Source organism: Coturnix japonica, chromosome 1 (assembly GCF_001577835.2).
Source record: "Coturnix japonica isolate 7356 chromosome 1, Coturnix japonica 2.1, whole genome shotgun sequence".
Lineage (NCBI taxonomy): Eukaryota > Metazoa > Chordata > Aves > Galliformes > Phasianidae > Coturnix > Coturnix japonica.
The window spans coordinates 98,703,846-98,729,015 of record NC_029516.1 but is presented as its reverse complement, the minus strand read 5'-3'; the positions used below and the strand labels follow the sequence as shown (position 1 = coordinate 98,729,015).

Genomic DNA, 25,170 nt, shown 5'->3' with positions numbered 1-25,170 from the left:
ATTCTCTCTTCCAGCGATCCTTTCAATTTATTTATTTATTTCCTTATTTATATTGATCGCGTTGCTCTTTTTCAGTACGTCATCATCGTCTCGTCACCTGTGGTGACGTCCACACTCTGCGCCCTCTCTCGCACGTGGAATGGAGGGCGGATGGGGACGCGGCCCCGGGCCCGGCCCGGCTTTAGCTCTCAAGGGAACGTTGATGGCTGTCGGAGGTGGGAGCCGGCTGATGGCGGTGCGGAGAGGGGAGCACAGGTCAGTGTGTGCCGGGTGGGTTGGGGCTGCCCTCCGGTTTGGTTCCTTGGGAAGGGACTTAACGAGTGTAGTGACAGGACGAGGGGGAGCGGCTTTAAGCAGAGAGAGGGGGAGATTTAGCTTAGTTATAAGGAAGGATTTATTCCCTGTTCTTCCCTCTGAGGGCAGTGAGGCGCTGGCACAGCTGCCCGTAGAAGCTGTGGTGCCCCATCCCTGCAGGTGCTCAAGGCCAGGTTGGATGGGGCCCTGGGCAGCCTGAGCTGGTGGGTGGCAGCCCTGCCCACAATTTGGCTTCTTTATGTTCTGAAAGAGTTGACATGTTCTATAGTTAAGGCCATGTTTGTTCCAGTTCTAGTGGTTTTATTCTGTTGTTTTTCCTTATTTGCAGGGATGATGCTCTCTTTGTGTATGACTGTGCCAATGTGGAAAAGAAGGCCTCAGGAAATAAAGGGTGAGAAAATAAGTGTAGATATATGGTGTTTTCCTTGATGGCGTATCTGACCCTGAGGTTGTGTGGCTATTAAAGTAATAAACCCATGAGACTGCTCCTTGAACGGGTGATGGGCAGATGCTCATTGCTAGCCCTGATGGATGTGTAGATTTGCACCTGCATGTATCAGTACAGGTTAGATGATGATCATCTGGAGAGGAGCTCTACAGAGAAGGACATAGATATTCTGGGATTCAACGGGTTGGCCATAAGCCAGCAGTGTGCTTTTGTGGCCAAGAAGGCCAGTAATATCAAGGGGCACACTAAAAGAGCATGGTCATCAGGTCAAGGGAGGTGCTCCTCCCCTTCTATTCTTCTCTTGTGAGGCCTCATTTAGCATACCGTATCAAGTTCTGGGCTCCCCAGCTCAAAAAAGACAGGGATCCCCAAGGAGGAGTCCAGTGGAGGGCCACAAAAATGATGAAAGGCTCAGAGCATGTTCTGCTTGAGGAAAGGCTGTGTAACCTGCATCTGTTCATCCTGGGGAGAAGAAAACTGAGAGGGGATCTGGTAAATGTTTATAAATATCTAAAGGGCTCTGGAAGGCAAATGGGTGAGACCAGGCTCTTCTCAGTGGTGTGTAGCAATAGGACAAGGAATAATGGCCTAAAACTTCAGCATGGAAAGTTCAGAACTAACACGCGCAGGGATGTCTGTATGGTAAAGAAGATGGAGCACTGGAACAGGCTGCCCATGGAAGTCATGTAGCCTCTTTCTACGCAGATATTGAAAACCCTTGCTGGACGCCTACCTGTGTAACCTGTTGTAGGGTACCTGCTTTGGCTGGGGGTTGGACTCAATGATCTTTTGAGGTCCCTTCCAACCCCTGCGATTCTGTGATATATGTCAATGTATATGTATTTTTTAGTTTCATCTCAGAAAAAACACTACATCTTTTATTAGAGGAACTAAGAAATGAAAGCAAGACAAAACAAAAACCAACCAAACAGATACAGTCTTCACAGAATCACAGAACTGCAGGGGTTGGAAGGGACTACTAGAGATCATCCAGTCCAACTTCCCCCTACTGAAAGCAGGTTCCCTACAGTAGGTCACACAGAAAAACATCCAGGTGGGTCTTGAATATCTCCAGAGGAGACTCCACAGCCTCTCTGGGCAGCTTGTTCCAGTGCTGTATCTCCCTAACAGTAAAGAATTACTTGTTACTTGTCTGTAACCATACGCTTTGCTTGAGTGCTCTTCTTATGAACTTTTGTGGAGGTCCCTGTACCGTGCACCATCTAGAAGTAAGCAGTACGGAAAACAGGATTCCTGTCTTAATTTGAGTTCACCAAAGTTCTGTGTCTTGTTTGTGCTGGTTAGTTTTAATAAAGAATAATTTCTCATATGCAGATACTGATGCAGGGTTTAGTCAGTGCACACTCTGTGCGCTGTCCTTGATCATGAAGTTGAGACGTCTGCAAAGCTGTAAATGTATTCCTGGATGTTTAAATTCTAACCTCTTGAGTCGAGAAGAAGAGTTTATCTTATTTATTATTATCTTAGTGGAGAATGTGAGGAAGATGAGCTTGTTTTGTCTATGCAGAAGGTCAGGACAAGGCACAAGAGGAAAGCTTTTTCGCTGTAGAAACAGGGCACAGAGAGGTTGCAGAGTCTCATTCTTAGAGATATTTGAGATTTCACTACACATAACCTGAGCAGCTTGCTCTAATTTGAATAGAATTGTAGTACACTAACGAACTGAATTATTCTGTTATTTGTGCGACGTGCCTCTGTGGGTCTTTGTGTAGAATATTAGCTGTGGCATATGAAAGTTGTTTGGTTTGGTTTGGTTTTAATTAACATTGTGAAGTTCTAAATTAGGCCATTGTGTATCTGAAACACACCTGAAAACATCTTTGAAAAGATTTTGTGGGCAAGGAGAGTCCCTTACATGCAAATTAGCTTAACATTTCAAGCTCAAACATGACTTCTAGCATTGTACTTTGTATTCCTCCTTGCTGGTGGTGTGAGAACGACATTGTCTGAAGAATTTCACTTGCTGTGTTTCAGGTTGTGAACTCTTTTTTTACTTTTCCCTTTTCTCCATTAGACAGGATGGACAACCAGCAGACAAAGGGAGCGATAACATCCTCGCTTTTGCCTTCTCCCCATCAGGAGATTATTTGGTCTTGTCAGATGACAACAAACACCTGATTCTGTTTCGGACTAAGCCCTCGTGGGAGTGCATTAGCATCAGGTAAGGAAGCAGGATTTTACTTTTCTCTTTGTAATGGAGCTATGGATGATTAATACAGAGTTATAATATAATAGGACTTGTGGTGCAGCCATTTCTTGTCGCTAAGCTTCCTCCTTTCCCCCCTCCCCTCCAGTACTTAAATTTAATGTTTTTGGGAACTAAAAGATACATATCGAGAGGTGGTGTGTGGTGCATCCCACACCAAGAGTGGAAATGCAGACGTTTATGTTGTTGGCTGGGAAAAGGGTCATCATTTTGTTTATTCCAAAAGACAATATTTGCATCTTGAAGAACTGGAACTTTACCTTCTCCTGGAGAGTGCTAAGGTTGGGCCTTTAAGAGCGACAGAGAGTAGTTTAGTGAACATGCTGTCTGGTTCTGTTCATTGGAGAAGATTTTCTAGGGAGTTTGTGAGCTCTGTCTTAAAAGTGTATCTAGCAATACTGCTGTGTTTTCTGTCTGTTGTACAGTTCTCTTCTGAAAACTAACTGTAGCTGTCCACCAGAGGTCCTCCACTTACAAGTTTTTCATTGCTGCTTATGACTATCCTCTGTACAAAAGGGGTCTGTGAAGGACTTCCTGAGGAGGTAACTTATTGTGTTAGGATTCTGCTTCTGGTGATCTTGACCAAAACCAAAACAAGCTCTGTCTCAGCTTGTCTGAGTGTGTGGGATATACATGGTGGGCCTTTGGCGGGTCAATTAGTGGTGTAGTGAGTAATTGCTGATAAAATCAGAAACGACAAATTCTGGTCGCCCTGTATTCTCATTTCCTTGCTGTCCTGTCCTGTTCTGCCAGTAAGATAATTGTTGGGCATTTTAGTTTTCAACCAGAAGGTCAGCTTAGAACACAGATGGAAATTTTGTGATGTTCCCACCTCCTGTTAGGAAACTGGAAATAGAGTCAAAAGGATCTTTGTGTGGAAAAATAGATTGCCAAAGCTGAGTTATGTGACTTGTGGCAGTTTTTGTGGCAAGCTGTATTAAGGGTTTCTAACAGTGCTAGCTTTTGTAATAAATAAGCTTGTATCAGACAAGAAGCTTCTAAATCTAAGATCAAAGGCAGTACAGCCAAACTTGAAATAAGATTTCCTTGATGGCAAGGTATCCTATTTTGAAAATGTACTGCAGTGTGTTAGTATGTGTTCATGTCCTATAGGATATGCTATTCCTTTATACAGTCAATATGAATACTAGAACTTTCATTGGTCTTTTGGAAGTGTAGTATGTTGCTCTTTTGCCTCTAGAGGTCGCTGGGCTTCATGTATGTGGATAGAAACGTCCACTTCTTACGATCCCCGTTGTCTGCAGTCTTATGGTATGTGCTTATTCAGGACATAGGCTAGGAAAAGAGGTGTTTTGAAAATGGAAGAATGATAATAGTAGTAATGGCTGTTAATTTGCAGAAACATTCTTAAGTGATTAAACTTATTTTCATGCTTGTTTTTCTGGTATATGTGGCCCTTAAATTTACCTGAAAAGTTGTGAGAAAAACATTATACTGGCAGCTGGAGCTATAAAAACCTGGCAGGTGGTTTGGGAGAATCAAAGTTCTATTTCAGGGTTTTGCCTGGACAAAATGCCTTGGGACTATATCCCTCTGACTCAGTATGCAAGGAAGAAGTTTCTGTAAGGCTCACGGAGGACTTTGTTGTGCAATACAGAATAACTACTGGATAAATGACTTCAACACAGTTTTTAATGTGCTGTTGCAGAGTAGGAGCTAAGACCTTCTACCTTTCTTTCTCTTTTCCACATGCCTAGGTTGGATTTGTCTTACAGAGAATGCAAGAAAATCCAGTAGACTTCCTTTGAAGTGTAACTGTTTTTCTTTCAGGTCTGTGAACAGGAGATGCACTTCACTCGTTATTACAGCTGCAGAGGATAAGATTCTGGTGGCAGACAAATCTGGCGATGTCTATTCATACTCAATAACAGAACCAGAAGGAGAAGGCAAGTTTGAACTGGGTCACTTGTCCATGCTGCTGGATGCGGTAAGTATATGCCTCTGCGTGCCTGGTGTGCAAACTCACATTCTTTCTCAGAATATAGTAGAACAGTTTAATTGGAAGGGAACTACAAAGTTCATCAGGTCCTATTGCCTGCCTGCTCAAGCACTAAAACTTATATTCAGGTCTTTCATTGTTGTTGTTCTCCCAGCTTTAGATAGTTTGGGTTTTTTTTGCCAAAAAGCATCAGCCTTCCATAGGTATAGATAACATACACAGTCAATGGTGATTTTGGAAAGGAAGCAGGTGTGTGGGTTTATCTATCTGGATATATGACTGTTCAAAAATTCTTTGTGTTACAGTCACGGAAGACTTGGAGATGAAGAACGTAAGGGAATTCACCCAGTCTGTCGTGTCAGTTTAGCTCTTCAGTGTGATAAGTTTCTTGCTTTTGAAGATGCAGTGGGACTTGTGCTGTAGGGCTTTCAATTCAGTGGATTTTACTGGACTTAGTCTGTGCTGCTTGTCTTAGCAAGCATGCAAGTTGCTGTCACAAAGATTTATGCATCAATTGTAGTTGAAAATGTGTGGCTTAATGCTTGCACTTGCAATTCAGCATCAAGAAAATGAGGTAGTCTACTGCTTCTGTCTTTCACTGGTTGGGAAAAGCGTGTTTAAAAAAAACATTGGACTACTGGATACTAAAACTGACACTTTACCTACAGGCACTGAGTCCGGATGACCGGTATATCCTGACTGCAGATAGAGATGAGAAGATCAGAGTTAGTTTGACTAAGGCTCCTTACAACATTGTATCTTACTGCCTGGGACATGAAGAGTAAGTTCATTGTGCACAGATCTTCAGTGTGCCTCAATGGATGAAGTGTTTGTCTGCCCAAATTATACTGTCAGCCAGGTCTAGGCTACAAAGACTGCAAAGTTTGGAGATTGTTAGCTTTAAACAGTCTTAGTCTTAGGAAGGGAGTGTCTTGTTTGAACAGATATTAATCTAATGGCATCTTAGGAGATCGGACTTGACAGGTCTGTGGTAATACAAGTTGTGGTGGTTTTTTTTTTGTGTTTAAAATGCAGCTGTATTGATGGGAAGGATAGAGCATTATTTCATTAGACTACAGTGAACTAGAGACTATAAAGCAGTCCTGTAAAATAGAATCCTGGAATCACGCTTGTTAATGTAGTTGTCTGGTCTTTCTGGTAGCTGAGAAAAGGGACTTGGTGTTTTTCTTGAAAATGTTCTTTTGCCGTGAGTAAGAACATTTAGACAAATAGAAGGATATGTGGATGTGTCCTTGGGGATATCCTCATAGGAGGATGCTGTCATGATCTAAAATGGAACCTACTAGGAGACATAAGGGATGTTTTCTAGCTGGTACAGCAATACTAGCCTGCAGGAGGGACTGTACCTGCTCTTCTTAGTAGTTCTTCTCTCATTAAGAAGACTAAAATAGACTTTAAAAGATTCCAGCATCTTTGTTTTGCTTTGTAAAATGTCTGTGCTGTTTTCAGTTTGCCTTCCATCTTTGCATAGTTTCGTGGGCTTTCAGAGAGGGTTTTTTTTTCTGTTGTTGAGGGATATGTACTTGCTCAGGGAGGTGGTTGAGTCACTGGCCCTGAAGGCGTTCAAGAAACATTTAGATATAGTACTAAGCAACATGGTTTATTGGGGAAATATTGGTGATAGGTGAATGGTTGGACTGCATGATCTTGGAGGTCTTTTCCAACCTTGGTGATTCTGTGATTTTAAGATTTTATTTTCCTTAGCCACTGATACATTTTGAAGTCCATAGTGATAGGGTAACAAAGGAGATGTCATCCCACACAGGTCACAGAACATGCTTAATTCTCTGTGGCTGTGGACTTAATTGAGGATAACTGCAGCCTTCCGGGCACATTGTTTCATAAGGTGACACAACATGGTGCAGTCAGCTTGCTGTATTGGGAGCAAGAGTCAGAGAAAGACAGTGTGACTGTGGAACTTGAGGTATGGGACCAACCTATCTGAACTTACTCAGCTGAGTATATTAACAGAGCATTTAATTTGGAGTGCCTGTCTGATTTTTATAACACAATTTGATAATCCTGAATATTATGAAACCTCCAAACTACACATGTCAAAGAGTAGTCTTTGATATCAGGTAATTTCTATAGCATATTTACACAGCAATTTATCTGCGCTTTCCACCTGCTATGTACACAGTTGTACTTCCTAATGAATAGAACCTGATGCTCCGGAAGGCACTTTTAAACTGGAGCTATTGTGCCTGCGCAGAGACTTCACTAATGGCTGTATGGAGGAAAGGCACTTAATGTAAATTGCTTGAAATATATGCAAAAATTGTATTTCTAAGGAATGAATAAGCAAAGGACTGCAGAAAGCAGCTACAATTCATGGGTCTTGTTTCACGGTCCTGGTTTTTCTTTTGGAGGGCAGCATGGTGATTCAAGTTCTATTACACCTTCATGTACCTGCTGTCACTACTTTGTCATGGAAGTTTGTCATTACAGTAACGAGGTCTCTTCCTTCCTTTTCCTTTTTCTTTTCCTTCTTGTTTTAATAGCTTTAAATTTGTGCCCATTTTCAAAAGCACGACAGTCCCACTCAATGCATTGCATTTTATGTTGCTGAAGTTCAGGTTCTTGTTGCCCACCAGAGACAAGTCAAGGTAGACGTAGCAATATTAAATACTTCTGGAAAACAAGGTTTTTGGCTGAGTGTAGACACTGGTGGTAAATTGTCACAGGCTTGTTTCAAAGCATTGTAAAGACTGGTTTTGAATGATCTCCAACTATGATGGGAGAGATGTTGTAGATGAAAGCTGAGTCATCGCTGTTGAAGTGTATTAAAAGCATCTGTTGATAAGTGGTTTTAGTGGGCAGCATGGATTGAGAAAAGGGAATGAGCTACCTGAGTAAATCTGTTTACACTGGCATTATTTTTGGTCTTGGTAGTAGTGCTCTCAGCTCGGAAGAAGTTTGAGGAATGTGATGAGAGCAGGTGGAAAAATACTGCTGTTAAATATGAAGTTTATATAATGCATATAATGTACTAAGTACTGTAGGCATTCCTTTTTTCTCAACTGGCTTTATTCGGAGAATCTGTTCTTTTTTTTCATAGGTTCTCTTTGAAATTGGTGTTTTCTCTTAGTGTGTGTTAAAAGACCAGAGTATTATGGAAGAGAGAGTTCAGTATTTGACTTCTTTCCCTTTAGGTTTGTAAGCAGAATATTTGTAGTACCCAACTATCCTGATCTTCTGTTGTCAGCTTCTGGGGTATGTATTGCAGTTTCCTTCAAGAAGTCTTTTTTCTTGAAAATTTAGACTTTAAAATCATAGTCTGCCTGTGTTTTCCTCCACGTCTCCTAGGCCACTTGGAATAATCTTTCTTGCTTGTCCTTTCTCCCTTTTCCTCCCTTCTCAGCTTTCTGTTCAGTGTTAAGCCATTCTATTGCTGGACCATGACAGTCATTTACAGTGTTTATAGCAAAGCTAGTTTCCTATTAAGATCTTTGGGATGGAGAAATTGCAAAGCCCTCAGTATTTCTTCATCATTAACTCTTGCTTTGGAGCACTGACAAATTTTAATTGTTGCACTATTTAAATAACTTTGAAGCAAATGAGTATTATGTCTGCCTGCCGTGGTAATGAGTGTCTTGAGAATTAATGGCCTTAGAATCCCAGATTTTCTTACAGCTTCTGAGATGAGAAAACTGTTCCCTCTTCACCCTCCCACTTCCCCATGTGAGACATGCTCTGAGTTGTCCTCTTCTATATGTCCTCATAAGTACATCTAATGTATGTTGAGTAGATACCGTGGCACAGTATGACACAGTGCTTGGATGGCAACTGAAGAAGAATTTTAACTCCCTGCCATTTTTTATCTTAAATTGATGGGATTCTCTTGTCACACCAGACCTGCAGAGAGTGTGTAGATGAAGCTAATCTGCATTAAGGGAAACAGCATTATTCATATCTGAGACTACCAAAGCTGAATAGGAAAATAATAGCGTTGAAGATTGTAGCAATTCTTAGCATTAGGTTTCAACTCTTGCTCTTGTTTCCCTAAGACTCCTGTCTCTTGCCACTCTTTCTGTTTAAGTAACTCCACTGTCAGTGTTGTGTGACTGTATTTCATTCTTTGCAAGTTCTCTGGAAGAACTGTCACTGAAGAGTGGTGTTCAGTTTTTCTCTGGGAGGCAACTGAATCAGATGAGAAGTTGGGTGATGACAAGAGTAGGTGTGGAGAAGGGCAATTTGAAAGAATTGTTATTAAAATGCTGATCACATGTATTGCTGTGCTATTTCAGACAAACAGACTTGAAATTCAGTCTTAGAGCTACCCAATTTCCACTTCAAAGGGAGAATTAAAGTTATCATGACTAAATAATTTAGAATTATGGAGGAGGGAAAGGGGGGAGGGGAGGTGAATTATGTTAATTAAAATGCTTTATCTGCAATTTGAGGTCTCAGCTAAATGACTACTTAGGAACTTCTGTGGGAATCTCTTCAGGGAAATAGAATTTAGCTGTAGGCCACAAGTGGCCACTCTTTGCCTGAGGAACTGTTAGACATCAACTTGTATTCTCTTCAATCTATCCAGGATTGCACTCTAAGACTTTGGAAGTATGAAACTGGGGAAGAGGTATACTGCTGTCAGCTAAGCAGCGTCTGTGGGCCTGAGCCAACCAAAACGGACCAGGTATGGCTGTGCCAATGCTGTTGCTGTCCCTGTGACTCCCAGAAGTGTTTGTCACATTTTGTTAGTACATCCCTTCTGTCACAGAATCACAGAATGACCCGGGTTGGAAGGGACCTCAAGGATCATGAAACTCCAACCCCCTGCCTGGCAGGGCCACCAAACTTCCACATTTACTAGATCAGGTTGCCCAGGGCCCCGTCCAACCTGGCCTTGATCACCTCCAAGGATGGGGCATCCACAACCTCCCTGGGCAGCCTGTGCCAGGATCTCACCACTCTCATAGGATGGAACTTCCCCCTAACATCCAACCTAAATCTTCCCTCTTTCAGCTTAAAACCATTTCTCTTTGTCCTGCTATTATTGGCCCTTTCAAAGAGTTTACTCCCCTCTTGGTTAGCCTTCAGGTACTGAAGTCAGCGATTCTGTCAGTGATTTTGGAAGTTGCATAAGACCCAGAAACTGTTAAATAGCCTGGAATTTAGGGGAAGGAAGAAAGTCCCTGAAATTCATTTTTGTCTTACATGAATTACATGAATTTCTAAAAATGCTAAGCAACGACTAGAAGTAGCTGTTCTTAATTCTTGCAGAGTACTTGTTCTGCAAACCCAAATAAGCCTTCACTTACAATTTTTTTCAGAAAACATTGATGTCTTAGTCTCTTAGCTAGAACTGTAACATGGAAAAGTCTGAAAAACTAACCCATTTGTAACATACTTAACTTGCAACTTGAACAGCACTTCAAATTTTCTCTTGAGTGAAAAGCAGCCCTGTAATATTTACATCCAGTTACCTGAAATGGTATTGCCCTGTGGAATCAAACTGCTAGGATTCCTTTTGTTTTGATTGTTCTGAAACTGGGCAGTGTCCAAAACAAAAATGTATGAGTTGTATTTATATTATTATATTGTATTGTTGGCTTTATTGTACAGTACTTTGCCTACTAGATTTATTGGGTCATTGAAAATTAGTAAGCAACTTGCTGTGAATGGAGTCATATTATTAGTTCTGTGTGACTTAGACTCGCTTATCATTTAACTGGCATATCAATTAACAGTACTCAGATTCATAGAACCACTTGGGTTGGACTTTGCAATCTTGAAGGTATTTTCCAGCCATCAACCTGACCTCCTGAGTCCCATCACTAAACCATGTTTTTTAGTGCCACTTATGATCTTATACTGAATCTTAACACCATTGCTTATGAACAAGTTTATCCAAATATATATGTATTTGGATAAAATATATATAAAATTTGGATATATATTATATAATATAAACTATCAAATGCTAGAGGAAAAGCCTTGTTGCTTCAAGCAGAAATAGATTTAAAAGGGAAAAATAAGCTCATGTTCTCTTATAAAGCTTTTGAACATAGATCAGTGACTCTTGCCTTGACTCCTAAAACACCTGATACAGTCACTTCTGTAGGATGACTGTCTATATGGTAATGGAGTTTCTTAGTAGAAAGCTGGAGTATCTGGAGTGCAGGGCTGACCTGTTCCCTAAATCAGTGAAATGCTGCTCACCACCAGTTCTTACAGGCATATTAAAATCTGTCTCCAGCAACTAAATTGAAAGCTCAGTTGGATTCCACAGTTTGTGTGTACTTGGAAGAGGCAGTATCCTGGTGATTACAGGCAGATAAGTGACTTTTACACCTCAGTGCCATGGGTTGCCACCTGCATGCTGTATTGCTACACGGATCTCAATACATACTTCTGGCAGACCAAGTCTACTGTTTTAAGCCTGTGTGGTGACCATTAATTAATGCATTATTTTTTCTTAAGTGGTTGTTTCTGTCTTGATGGCCAGCTGGACCAAAGGAGTGTTTTCATGGCATTGTAGGGCTGGAAATGCCAGATAAATTGATGTCCAGCATTGCTATTTAGTCATGATGTGCATCCAGCTGTATCAAAGGGCAAAGATCATCTTCAAACCAAGTGTGACATTTATAGCTGGAATTTAAGGTAACAGGCTCTCGAGTCTGTGCTTTATAGGTGGTACTCAGTCTGCTAATGCCTCTGACAACCAAAGATTAGGTGGGGTTGTAATTGTTTTTCCCTTTCCTTCACGTTGCATTTCATTTTTGCCACTGATACCCAGCTATGAATTAATTGAAGCTCAAAATATAATTTGAAGTATAGTGATAATGGCATTGCACGTAGTGGTGGGTCACACGAGTGCAGAGATGTGGGCTTATTTTCCTTGGCAGATGATGAATTTCTCTGTTTCGGGTATGTAGGAGTGTTTCTGAGCAGCGTAGTGCTGGTTTCAGCTGATAGATTGCAAATTCCTCGTTCATTTTTTCCCACTAGAATGGAAGTAATTCTCTAATTCCATAGTGCTATATAAATATCCTCCTGATTTAGAGCTTTCACCTCATCTGATCCTCTTGACAACAGAAGCTTGTTTAAAGTCCAGAACGTGAATTGCACAACTCCACCCCCGTGCTCCAGTACATTAAGTTTTCATAGGGCTACCCCTTCTCACAGACAACATCAGAAGTTAATTTTAAGGTGTTGGCAGGCTGATAACACTGGCACACAAGTGCTGAGTAAGTGAAGAGAGTATCAAGTGAACATCTGTTTATCACAGGCTGTTCATGCAGCTATTCTCTAAGTTAACTGATTTCATAGGCTTGTCCTTGAACAAGATACTATTCTGGGCTTTGCATTCAATACACTGATTGTTAACTTCCCCATTAAAGAAACATGGAAAGAAAGGAGCTTGCGAAGAAGATGCGTTTTCATGTCTTTGTCCAGCTGTGAGTAGCATTTGGTTTAAATCAGAGTCTCCTCCTGTCTCCCGGGTGAGGAGTGGGAGAGAGCTTCTGCATGTATAACGTTCACAGAGCCCTTTGTCTCTCTGACAAAGCGTGGACTGTGTAGGTGGGTGCTTCCGTCACTGCACTTACTGTGAAAGCTGGTATGAGACAGAGGGAAGCTTTGTTATTAGAAATAAATATCATCTTGGCTTATTTCCTTGAATGTCTAGAAAACCCGCTGGTGGTTTATAAAGGAGTTGTCAGTTGTACTTCTAAAGTTATGGTGTAAGTGATTCCTTAGTGCAGTAACTACATCTGAAATGCTCACTGTAGCTACCCGCTCATCATCTTCATCCTACTAAGTGTTTGAAACAGCAAGCTTATGTTATATTGGTGTTATACAGGGCTCTGGGGTCCCCCTGTTAAATACAGAATAACAACTTAGTATTTCTGCAGTGGAGAAGAGATGAGTGCCTCCTGTTTACAAGGGCTCTGAAACATACCATCCTTTTGGTAGAGGATTGTAGAAAGTGTTCCTCTTCTGCCCAACCAAACCAGTGAGAAAAGTAAGAATTATGTGCTGTCAGTGGCACATGCTGTTCTTTCTCTCTCTCACCTCCCCTAAGAGATTGCATCACACAGATATTTTGTCTCTCCTGCTGGAGATGCACCATATAACCCTGATTTTTGGATATGGTTATACTATTAATTAACTTTCCTTCCTGCGGTTAGTTCATCTTTTAGCAGTTGTCATGTGCTGTTCTGAAAAGAATTAGCTTCTTGTATTAAACTTGCTGACCAGAGGAGGCTGTAGAGCTTGTTTTGCTTCCCTCAGTTGATTGCAGAACTCTGGAGCAGGTTCCTTGACAATGCCTGTACATCAATTGCTAAGTAACTCAAAGGGCAGCATTCAGATGAAGCCGGTGGACTAGAGGCTCTGTTCTGTGAGTGGTGTTGTGTTAGGGAAAGAGGTGGGGGATGAGTGGGAGTAAAAAGAAGGGGAATTTGAGGACACATTTGAATTCTGCCAGAAAAATGACAAGAAGATGCATTTTCCCTGCCCTAAAGGGAGCAACTGACTGCTACTCTAGTAAGAAGGCTTTATTAATCAGAAATGTTTTCGCAACTTAAAAATATCCTTGAGACCCAGCCATCTTGCTTTTGCAGTCTCATCTTTTAAGCTATATGATAGATACTTTTGAAAGAGCACCCTAGGGCATCTTCTGGCGGATTTTGTGCTCATCTCCAGTTCTTAGTTCCCGCTTAGGGACGCTCAAATCAGCTGTTATATATTTCCAGTGCTGTGGTTTATCTTGCAAAGATATTGCCCTGATTTTCTCCCAGATTCTCAGATGAGGGAAATGGCCTGAGGTGGTCTGGCCTTGTTATTCAGAACATGTTTCGCAGGCTGAAAATGGGGGCAACCCAGCAGGAATACTGAGTACGCATCACTATCTTCCTTTTATAATAAATGTAATAGCGGCTTAGCATTACAGAAGAGAATTTTTAAGGGTGTACTTTCCTGCATTGTCTTATCTCATAGTTAGTTTACTGAGAGTAGTTCATTAAAACTGTTGTATTTTATCTGTGTTAATATGGCTGCAAAGGGAGAAGCGTGGAAAGCTTCATAAAACAGCAAACACTGGTACAAAATATATTTGACTGTGGTTTAATTACGTTGCTTAGCTTGCTGTAAATTAAGACATCTGCTGAATTTTAAAGAGTAAGACATGAAGCTGAATGTGAATTTTCTGCCTATAAAATGGTCTTAATTTACAAGGATGTTTCTTTTTCTTTTTCTCATAGAAATACATTGTCTCAAGAATAGCCTACTGCTGTCAAGGAAATTATGTTGCCATACTGTGTGACTGGTAAGAATAAATAGGATAATGGCTTAAGTCACCACAGCTCCTGTAAAGGAGAGAACAGCTGCTAACGTTTCCCCAAGCTGAAGTACTTGGTACTGTTGATCTGAGTGTCACAGGGATGCCCCCTTCCCTTGGGGGAAGAGTGAAAGCCCTTTATTGTACATAATGCAGAGGTAAGTGCAAAGGCTACCTGACCTAGGTAGGTTTTGCAGAACCTGTGATGCGTTTCCCTCATGGGAACTAGGCTAAGGTGTTCAGGGTGCTGTGGTACTGAGTACTCAAATTTTCTAGTGCTGTGTTCTGCTCTTATAAATTAATTTTGCCATTCTATTCAAAATCAGAGCGTTACTTCAGTTTAAAGCCGTCAAGAGGATTTGTTGACTTTGGGGTTCAAATAAATATGTTTTTGTAAGGAAGGAGCGCTCAGGACCTGAAGGAATCTTTTCAATCCAACTGGCAAGGGAATACCTTGATGAGATGGACAAACAGTCTTTCCTTCTCTTTCTGCGGCACCTTTTCTGCCAGGAAGGCTGTTCTTGCTGACAAAAGCGTGCCAGCAGGAAAGGGAGAGATTGTCAAAGCTGTCTGTATGGTCAGCAGTCTGTCCCCTTGGTGAACTTGGTCTTTGCCAAAGGGATAAGCCTTAGCTTCTCTCCATCACATCTACTGCCAGGCTTTGTGTCAGCAGCTGAAGTGTCTGTGCCATGCCACACTCTTTGCCAAGGTTTTATTTACAGCTCCCCAGCCCAGCATTTCTAAACCGTGTTGCTGTGTAGACCTTGTAGGCCAGCCCAGAGAGAGTGGAGATGTGCAGGGAAGTTAGGGAGCACAGTACATGAAGGGATGAGGGCTATCAGGAAATATGGAGATGAGTTCATTGCCAGTGCAATGCTACAAACCCGTTCTTCAGCCATTTTGTGGTTTCCTGTCCCTCTCATTCCTCCTTCATTTTCCTGGCATGTAATTATTTTCCTTCTTTATTTTTGCCAGTGCTCAGCTATATACTCTTTCATTTGATGTCCCTTAGACCAGTTGTACTGTATTGAAACTCTCCCCATTTAAATCCTTAGTAATCCTTACTAAATTTCCTTTACTACCTTTTCTTTTAAAGAAAAGACAGCATGACTACTTTTTCTTTCATATAACAGTTGGAAGAGCATTTGACATATTAGATATCTGCAGCTTCTGCCTCAGACCTTGTAAGCAAACAGCATCTGCGGTGCTAGGGTATTTTTTGCAATTCCTAATGATTTGCTTTGGCTTTGTTTGGAATTAGAGTGGGTGTTTGTCATTTGCTGAGAAATGGTGGCAGTAGGTGGATTTGATAATAATGGTAATTAAGTTTTTCCTCTCAAAAGTATTCCCACAGTCTACATCTTTCAGCTTGATGCCGTTGCCCAGCAGCTCGTTTACAGAGAGCAAATCTCTTTGAAGCATAAATGTTGGGACATTGCATTTGAGGAAACTGGAGAAATCTGGACTCTGCAGGAAGACAGTGAAGCCCCTCTTCAGTTATACAGGCCATGTGATGGACAGTGGAAGGTAGATACTGAACCAGGGTGAACTATGTTCCATGAAAACTAACCAGTGTGCTTCTTTTCTTCAGTCTTGAGACTGAGTAGAAGTCTTAGATATCCCACATTCTACTTACCTCTATATAATGCAAAGCCATTGAGAGCTTGTTACCAGTCTCTTCTCTGGTAAAGCTTACCTCTGGTGCAGTAGCATCAATGAGAATGTTTGTCAGCCATGGCACACGGTACTTTAAAGCATTGCTTATGCTCTCTGGGTGCTGCACTTGTTTAGTTTAAAAATACTCACTGTCCTTTCGCTGTGCTCATCTGTGAGCTGCTGCATGTTTCAGTTTGCTGTCAAACACCAGATTCCTTGTTTATGATGCACGAAATATCATGCAGTGTTCTTCCTTTTCCCAGTCTGTAACTGACAGTGAAGGACTGCAGAAGATGTCTAAGTGTCTTCTTGACAACTGGACGGCATTTGAAGGTGAGAAATTTGGCCTAGGAGTTGTAATTTTAGAGCTAAGGTTTTAAGAGTAAAATCAGAGTTCTGATCATTTCTCTTCAAATTACTTAATGTCTCAGCTTTCCCTTTCCAGCTTCATCTTTCTATCTGGTATGGAAATTAGTGTTGATAATGAATGGTATTCAAGTTACTGTTCTTGAAGGTAGCGCAGGAATCTGTTTTGCACAAATACCTCGGCATATGGGTGTATTTTAACACCCTATCACAGATAGGGTCACTTCACTGCTTGTTTTCTTGTCTCTTACTGTAATGTGAAAGTATGGTGGAGATGGAGGGTAGATAGTGGCTGCCATTAAGGTGGTTGTGCTCAACCTTCAAAATCTCAAAGGAAGTCAGGTGCCCTTTTGGAAAGGGGAGTGTTTGCATGTAGATATTGCAGACTTGATAGTTACAGTCAAGATTATTAAAAATACGAGGGCTGAGTGAAAATGAAAAATAGAGAAGTAATAAGAGCACGCAGGGGAAGAGATTCTGAGCATAATTTTCCAGTGTAGCAAATGACTGTGATGCGTGATAGCCTGTTGCATCTGCAGCTGGGAAAGGAGGACTGCTCCGAGACAAGATCTATTATCCTTAATTAGTAAGGCAAGGCTCACTTGATAAGCACTTACTCCAGTCCATTATTAGTGCTTGAAAAAGCAGTTACTTCTCTTGAAAAAGGTGATGGTTATATTACTTAAACCAGTCTTCCAAATGTCTGCACAGCCTCCTTTTTGCTTTCTGGAAACATTTTTCAGCTGTTTGCTGATTCTTTAGGCTTTAGGACGTGTAGGTCAGTGTTGAAGCAGATGTTGAACAATTGGAAATTATGTTAGAATTGATCCCAGAAGGAAGGTCAAGCAAGATTTAGTGCTGACTGACCAAGCAGAGTGCAGAACAGATATTCAGAATGACAACATACAGAGGGGACAAAGGCTTCTCAGTTGGTCTCTATGTGAGCGCAAGACCCTTGAAAGTACTTTGCCAAGTTCTAGCAAGGCAAAGTTGGTATGTTTGTTCTGGAGATGCTATGATGACTATTACACTGGATTCACAGAACCGTAGCAAAATCACTGGGGGTGAATACTTAGAATTGCATATGTACTGGAGGAAATGACTGTTTGATGTGTGTATATCTGGGCTTAATCGAAGAACCTCTAGGAAGCAAGTCAGCTAAGGACAGTTATGTAGTAATTTATGCCCTTTGCAGTGTTTAAGCACTGGGGAAAAATGCCAGCAGGCTGCCTAATAATATGTTGCTACAGCAGTAATTTGAAAATGGGGGCCTTGAAGTTGTGCAAGTGTCCAGTGTGTAAAGATAACTGTGTGCTCTCTTTGCTAGAGAGCCAGGTACCTGCCTGGGTATTAATTTTTTTACGTTGGTTGCACTTAGCTCTGTGAATGTAGAACTGATGATACTCCCACAAACAGTGCTGATGATGTATTTAATTAAGTGGATAAGACTACAGTAAATGAGTTGAAATTCCATTGTCTGAAACTCCAGTTCAGGAAATAATTGATGAGACTGCTAAGGGAATTAACACGTCTTGTGTTCCTGTTTTGCCCACTTGCAGGGTTTGTTGGTGCAGAGAGCCACTACAGCGGTCTCTACAAGGCTTCATTTGATAACATGGCCGTCTACCTAAAGAGGAAGGAGGAGAGGATACAAAAGCAGAAAAAGAAAAGGCAGAATGTGCAACATGATGCTAATGGACAAACCAAAAAGATCAAAGCAGAAGAATCATCATTATGACACTTCTTCTTGTTGGCTTGTAACTTTTGCCTTGTTGAAAGGGACTGATTGGGCTGTAGACTGTTTTTAAATGGAAAAGGATTAATGGAAGAAGATTTGTTTAAACTCAGATTCAGGTTTTCAGGCAGCCCACTGTGGCAATATCCCGCTTGCAGCAGATATTTTATGTACCCTATGTCTAAGCTTCTAAGAGCATAATAGTGTCAGCAGTTCAGTCCTAGGGATCTCGGATGCATGACATTTGATTACTGGTTGTTTTCCTTGAAGCAGGATTTTCCTTTTGCCTACTGTGTTCAGGCTTACATCTTCAGGTGGAAGTGCATGGATTAAAATTGACATCATATATATATTTTAAATTGTGTTAGTTAATGTAACTAACACAGCATAACTGGCTATGGGAAAGGAGCTATAGCTAAATTCTTGCTGTCTGTCAAGGCAGCTTTTTACCCTTTATCTTCCTTTTAATACAGTAAGACGTCTGTCTGGCTTCAGTTCAGCGCTTCTCTTTGGAGAAAGGAGTACAGAAATAGGTTTTATACACTGAAAAGTAAAAGTGAAAAGTGTCAGTCAACTTTAAGCTATTGGAAGATCTTTCTACTGCAGTATGTTCCCAGTCTGCGTGCATAAAGATGATTTGAAAGGCCTGTGAGCAGTGCTTGCGAGCGTGTTCTGCTTCATTCAGCAAGAACTCTTTCATGTTGCAATTAGTCGGGAGATGCATCTTTTTGAGAAGTGATCAGCGAGAGCCTTCTGGGGTCAATTGCTGCTTCACCACAGGGCAGAAAATACGTGTTCATCTACCAGATGGCATCCTGGCTGTATGAAATATCATATACTTGAGCTGAGACTGTAAAATCCAGGTGTTGAAATCTGTACAGTTCATTAAAGATACTCAGCCTTTGAGTCATAATTTGTTCTCCTCGGTCTCTTTATATATATGTGATCTCCTGAGTATGTAGATGTTAATGAGTCTTGCGCTCAAAATTTAGTTATGTTAATGTTGAAGGCATTGCTGAGATACAGCTTGTTTTGAGAATATCAGCTGTGAAGCAGTACTTCAGTACTGCTCAGAATTGCAGTGCTGTCCTTATTCTGGGTCTCAGAGGCCACAAGTCTTTCTTATGCTGCAAGATTTTGTATAAATTTTCATATGAATGTGCATTTGTAATGTTGTGTGCGTTAGCACAGAGCCAATGATTCACTTCCAGGGTCTGATTTCTTTCAGCGATTCCTTGTACTGGGGGACCTGTTTACTTGCAAGTAGTCGATTTGTATACAATGCTGAGTAGTATCAACAGTGATGTTACCTGTTCTGATTAAAGGGCTCAGTTCTGTCAGGGGCTGCCTTGCTGCTAATGGAAGGTAAACTAGTTCCTACAATACGCACAGTTATATGAAGTAAGGATGCAGGGCTGTATCCACAGGGATATCCCACATGGACTTGGAGCTAGGACTAAGAAATACTGCAGTTTTAGCCTTGCAGAGGACAGCTGCACGTGTGAAGTACTTTCATTGTATTTGGAGCACTTAAATGCACTGATTTAACACTGCCAATGCACATTTTTCAAGGAAGGATGTGAGATTGCCATCTGAAGTGCTTAATGTTATGGATATGAATTACGACATCTCTAGCAGCTCTTTTTTCAGGCCTCCCACAACTCTGTACATCCCACTGACTACGTTCCCCTTCCTCTTTCGCCGCTGCTCACCCACCAACTAACCAAATCCCAGCACATCAGGAGGACGTCATGACTCTTAGTCTACACTGTGTTTGTTTTGTTGGGTTCTATTCTGCAAACTCCTCTGCTCTATTGCTTGGTGTGCTCCAAAGCCACGTGTGTCTGTTCTTTTGCTGTTTCCTAGGGACTGCTTCGCTTGAAAACTGCTATTTGTGAGAGATGAATGCAGTCAGAAGCTGTTGCACACTGATAAGCCGAGGAGTCTTTAAAAATGCAGGTGAGGGGAAAAGTTGATGCAATATTGAGTTTTATTTCCTTAGCATTTGAAACTGAAACATTGCTGAGATTTCACAGAAACCCTCTTAGCAACAAATCTTTGAAGAGTGACCTTTTATCTCTCCTAGTCCAAAGGGATCCTAATCAAGTGCCCCCAGGTGGCATGCTTTAGAGCAGGCCTTATTTGTTAAACAAAGCTTGCTGCTTCTTGCAGAGTAAATGTGCTATCTGTAAGCAAATAGCATTCCTCTCTTTAAAAACATGTTAAAAATCCCAATTCCGTGCAATTGCTTTACACTCAGCCAATTAAAAAGTTCATCAATTTTGACATACTCCAAAATCTGCTTCAGTTTTCTTTACTGTCTGCTGAAATGTTTTGCATGAAGTGCTTTGACCTGCAAAGGAAAAGCCCTGTGAGCTCACTGGACGTCCCCACTGCTTTCAGACCTGGTCACACGCTGTGAAAGAGGCCGGGGTGACTCAGTGGAGCATGAGGGCTTGCTAATGGGAAAGAGCAGACTGGACACAATGTACAGTGACAATAATGAAAAGATGGTAGTAAATAACCCAAAAGGTTATTTATAGGAAAAACTCACCCGTATGGAAGCCTTTGGTCAGCTGGGAACCACTGAGGAGCAATCACCAAGAGATGCTGCCTTAGTGGTGGTCAGCCCTTAAATGAGGTCTAGAGGAAGTGGAGTCAAGCTCCACCCCTTCCAGGAGCACAGCTGCATTACCCTCACCTGTGCTCCCACAGCTGACCCAACACTTGCCTCAGCTGATTAATCAGAGGTTCAGGCTGTGATTGCCAATTTCCCATACAACACAATTTGTCAATAGGTGCAGATGGAGAAATGAAAAAGAAAAATGCCCAGAGACTTGGATGAGTGCAGAGGCCAACAGCTGTTGATTTCCAGTGTTTTGGTAGAAGTTACCATGCATCTCTGAATGCTCAGGTTCTGCAAAGTCTGAAGAGCCCCTAAAAGTCAGTCACTGCTCAATAGGTGTCCCACAGCAGCACTTCTTTTAACCAGGAACCTCCTGCACGTTCCTTTCCCTTAGGTTGAGCCTGGAATGGAAGTCTCTGGAAGGCAGAAGGGCAGACGAGATGAACCAAGAGCTGTAACCAGATGGGATGCCCTACAGAAGAAAGGGATGAGCAGGTGAAGGCCACAGCTGATGGCTTTCATGCACATAAGCCCTGAGCAGTTGTACTATGGCTTTAGTCAGTGCTGGCCACACTGCCTGTGAGTGTGGCTCTGCCTGAGGATGAGTGCACCTCAGCTCAAAATGGGTAAGCCTAATGCCTAACGCTGCAAGCATGTGGTGCGTGGCTGCTGTGTAACTCAGGGATCAGCAGCTAAAATCCTTCAGAGCTTGTTTCCAAATAGAACTGCCCTGACCTGTGGGTGCCTTGGGATGAAGCACAGCTGTGGGGAACCATTAACACTGATGAGCAACACACTGTGTGACCTGATTCTTTGTGTTGAGAAAAGCTTACAGCACAAGCAATGTATTGCTTTTAGTGCTGTATTTTTCTCACCTCCGTTTTCTGTTGTTACAGTTACTGGAAGCATTTGTTCATGCATAAGAAAGATGTTTCTGAACATACAAGCTGAGCATCCAGGGGCTCTTCCAAGAGCCTTCTATTCTTCAGGCTGAGCAGCCCCAGCTCTCTCAGCCTGTCCTTGCAGGAAGGTGTTCCATCCCTCGGATCATTGTTGTGGTCCTTCTCTGGACACAGATGTGCTGAGAGTGCACTCAGTCCCACTGTTGTTGTCATTGATGAGAATGTTAAACACCACTGGTTCCAATACTGACCCCCGAGGGACACCACTTGTCGCTGATCTCCATCTGAACATTGAGCCATTGACCACCAATCTCATAACCAGTCCTTTGTCCATCAAACAGTACACCCATCAAATCCATATCTTTCCATTTTGGAGAGAAGGATGTTATGGGAGGACTGTGTCAAAGGCCTTGCTGAAATCCAGATAGATGACATCAATGGCTCTTCCCTTGTCCATCGATGCACTTAGGCCATCTTAGAAGACCACAAGGTTTGTCAGGCAGGACCTGACCTTGGTGAAGCCATGCTGATTGTCTCCTACTACCTTCCTGTCTTCCATGTGCCTTAATGTAGAGTCCATGAGAATCTGTTTTATGATCTTCCCAGGCACAGAGGTGAGGCTCACCTTACATAATCTTGTAGGCTACACCTCAGTGTTTGTATGTGTATTACACAACATACATGTTTAGGTGATGTAACAGTCTCAAGTACCCTCAGATCTGTTTTTCTTGGATGCCTTTTCCACTAATACTTGAGTAATGTCCTTCGGTGTATGTTACCCTAAAGTTGAGTGCATAGTAAGCTGCTGCCATCAGGATTTTCTGGAGATAAGTTACATGAGAAATATATGAGGAGAGATGAGCACTTAGATGCTAGTGACCCTGCTGAGTTTTCTTTGCTTATGTGCAAGGAAGTCGGTCCTTTCTGAAATGGCAACCAGGGAAAAGCAGTTAGGGAACAAAGTATTCAGTGCAAAAAATACCAATTGAAACATACTCCTCAGCACTCTGTGCAGGTCTTTAGGAGCGGAGCCTGATGAATGACCTTTATGGCTTCGTTGCAGCCTGCTAAGGTTTTGTGGTTTTAAGTAAGATCTGTGTTACTATATTTTTTCCTCAGCGTGCCGTCAAGGTGGCGGCATCTTAAATAAATTCTGGTTGGTTTTGTTTAATGTTGAATGCCTTAGGTTTTTCCACTGGCTTTGTCCCTTTATAACTGCAGTATTTCAGAACAGAGTATTTCCTTTGCTCTCCAATAATCCCAATCACGAGAAGGGTAGGATGTGACACATCAGCTATATAAACTAAAACCAACTATCACCCTATTTCTCCTATTACCTGGTCTGTCCAAGAATTTTTATTATTATCTATGTGCCATTTGGCTTTACCTAAAATAATAATTCATCATATCTAATGTTAATGGCACCCAGCAAATAGAACAGGCACTAGAAAAATGAAGGCTTCTTATCTCCGAGGAAATACTAATGGCGATAGTTAATCAATGTCTGAGATTTGCATATATTCCATTTGCAGAATACTTGACCAGGAAATTCTGCATTGTAAGCAAGGCAGGGCTTTCTTGTCTGAGGCCACTTTTAGCAAGATCAATAAAACAATAAAAAACAACCCAATAACAAACACCACCACAGTACTTCTCTGTCTTCTTAAGAGATTTACGTGTCAGCTACCTGCATGGAGAAGCTGCTGCTGCGCCTTTTCTTCCTGTTAATAAATAATGTCTGCGTTTAGGAAGATGCTGAAAGTGGGTTCGAATAAATCAAAAACAAAGAGCTTTTTTTTTTTTGCCCTATTTGCTTTTTTATGCTTTCTGGGAAGCCTGGCTGTGTGCTGCATTATCTAAATTGTGTAGAGGAAATCCGTGCTCTCCTGCTGGCCCGATATCTTCCCTGCTCGCTTCCCCTTCCCGCACACCACCTGTGCATTGGCACTGCACCCTGCGCTCCTGCTCCATCTGGGATCTGACATCTGGTGTCACGCTGACACAAGTGGCAGGTATCAGGCTGCCCCCACAGATGTCCTTGGCATGATACAGCTCTCTGAGCAAGGTACGCAATTGCACCCAGCAGCTCAGAAGAACAGGGAACAGACAAGTGGCCCTGTTGTGAGTGTTCTCCAGGTGGGGTCCTGGGGGCTTCCCCCATCCATCCCTTGCCTATTGGTGACATGAAAACCAGGAAAGATGCCACCTCTTTCATCTGCAGGCGAGAACTGAAGTAATCTCACTTGCCTGAGGCCAATGAACCTGAGCTGAGTTTGTCAGCGTCAGCCTATTTAAAAATTAATATATCAAGGAAAAATGACCCATTTTTTAAAGTAGGTTACATCAAAGTTTCAAGAGATGTAAGGAAGAGTCAGGAAATGGTGCTCCCTTGTGAACAGAGAGCTCCTGAGCTGGTCCACCTTGCTTGCAGCAATCTGCATTGCCAGCATGTACCCTGCATGCATCAGGCTCCTCTCTGCCTTGGCTCTGGCTGAATGAGGTCCTGTGAACCCCAGCCTTTATGAGGGAGCACGAGATGCTGACCTCTTGCTGTAGTGAGCCCTCGTTCACCAGGAGGTGGTGAAGTTTGTCATTGTGACCCTGTAGTGACATTTCTGCCCTGGTCCTCAGGCAATGTTAGGCACTGATTTCCTGCTCACAGGCTCGTGGTTGTTGTCATCATACATTCTGGCTTACAGGAAAAGCCTTTCCTGGGAAGGGTGAAGCTGCTTTTTGCCCTAGGGTGGTTTGTTTCATTCTACTTGGAGCTCAATGGACTCTTTGCACTGAAACGAGTTGAGCACAGTGTTCCCAGCTTACAATAAATCTATATAATCTAGGAGGAAGGCATATCTAAATTGTCCTTACTTAAAGACAACAGATAAGCTGAACATGTAGGATTAACACTAGGTGAGATCTAGAGGAGGAAGGGAAAGTCTGGATCCAAGTGTTCAGCCATGCTCCTTGTAGAAGCTGCCACAGCATCTCTGTGCCATGTTACCCCTCAGATCTGTTCAGGAGTGAGGGAGCTGTCTCAGGCACAGCACAAGCTGCCAGGGGCTGGGTAATAGCTGCACAATGATTCAGAGCTACCACAATGTAAAGTCTTCTTCCATCAGAAAGCAACGTACAGGATTAGAGATGAAGAGAGAACTAATGACGTCTGATCCAACTTCCCTTGTGGAAAGGGGATACCCTTCTGCATTTCATCCTTACAGACATCCCTTTCCTGATGATGTGGCTGTTCTTTAAGAAAGTGGGATTAATTTCAAGCTTAGAGACTTCCAAATGAAACGCCTGTGCTTTATATATCCCTGTGGATAACCAATTTAGAAGTGTCCTTATCAGAGCTAGGCAAAAGCAGAGGTGTTTAGATTTAATAGATGAAAACTAGGAGTTGAGGTCAGGCTTACAATTGAGCTGAAACCATCCGGGGTAATGTGCACCCGAAACCCTCACTACAAATCAGGGATCACTACAAAATGGCTGATGGCTTCATCTCAGCCTGATCTGAAGGAAGTAAATGTGGGGAAAAAAAATCATGGTGGTCTCAGTGTTGAGAGGGTGAGCCCTGTCTCTAGCTCTTGTGGTTTTAGTGGCTGTGTGTCTTACTCATCCTGCTGGGGAG

The 25,170-nt window shown here is 42.1% G+C and overlaps 1 protein-coding gene across 1 annotated transcript; it reads left to right on the top strand.

Moving 5' to 3' along the window:
- Positions 1-14: 14 nt before the first annotated feature.
- Positions 15-18,927, top strand: WDR4 (WD repeat domain 4). The gene is made up of 11 exons (XM_015883344.2): positions 15-255; positions 644-706; positions 2,799-2,945; positions 4,782-4,938; positions 5,619-5,731; positions 8,124-8,184; positions 9,512-9,610; positions 14,181-14,245; positions 15,601-15,784; positions 16,177-16,246; positions 17,839-18,927. Exons 1-11 carry the CDS (start codon positions 140-142, stop codon positions 18,015-18,017), a joined length of 1,254 nt encoding a protein of 417 aa, XP_015738830.1. The 5' UTR covers positions 15-139; the 3' UTR covers positions 18,018-18,927.
- The last annotated feature ends 6,243 nt before the right edge of the window (positions 18,928-25,170 follow it).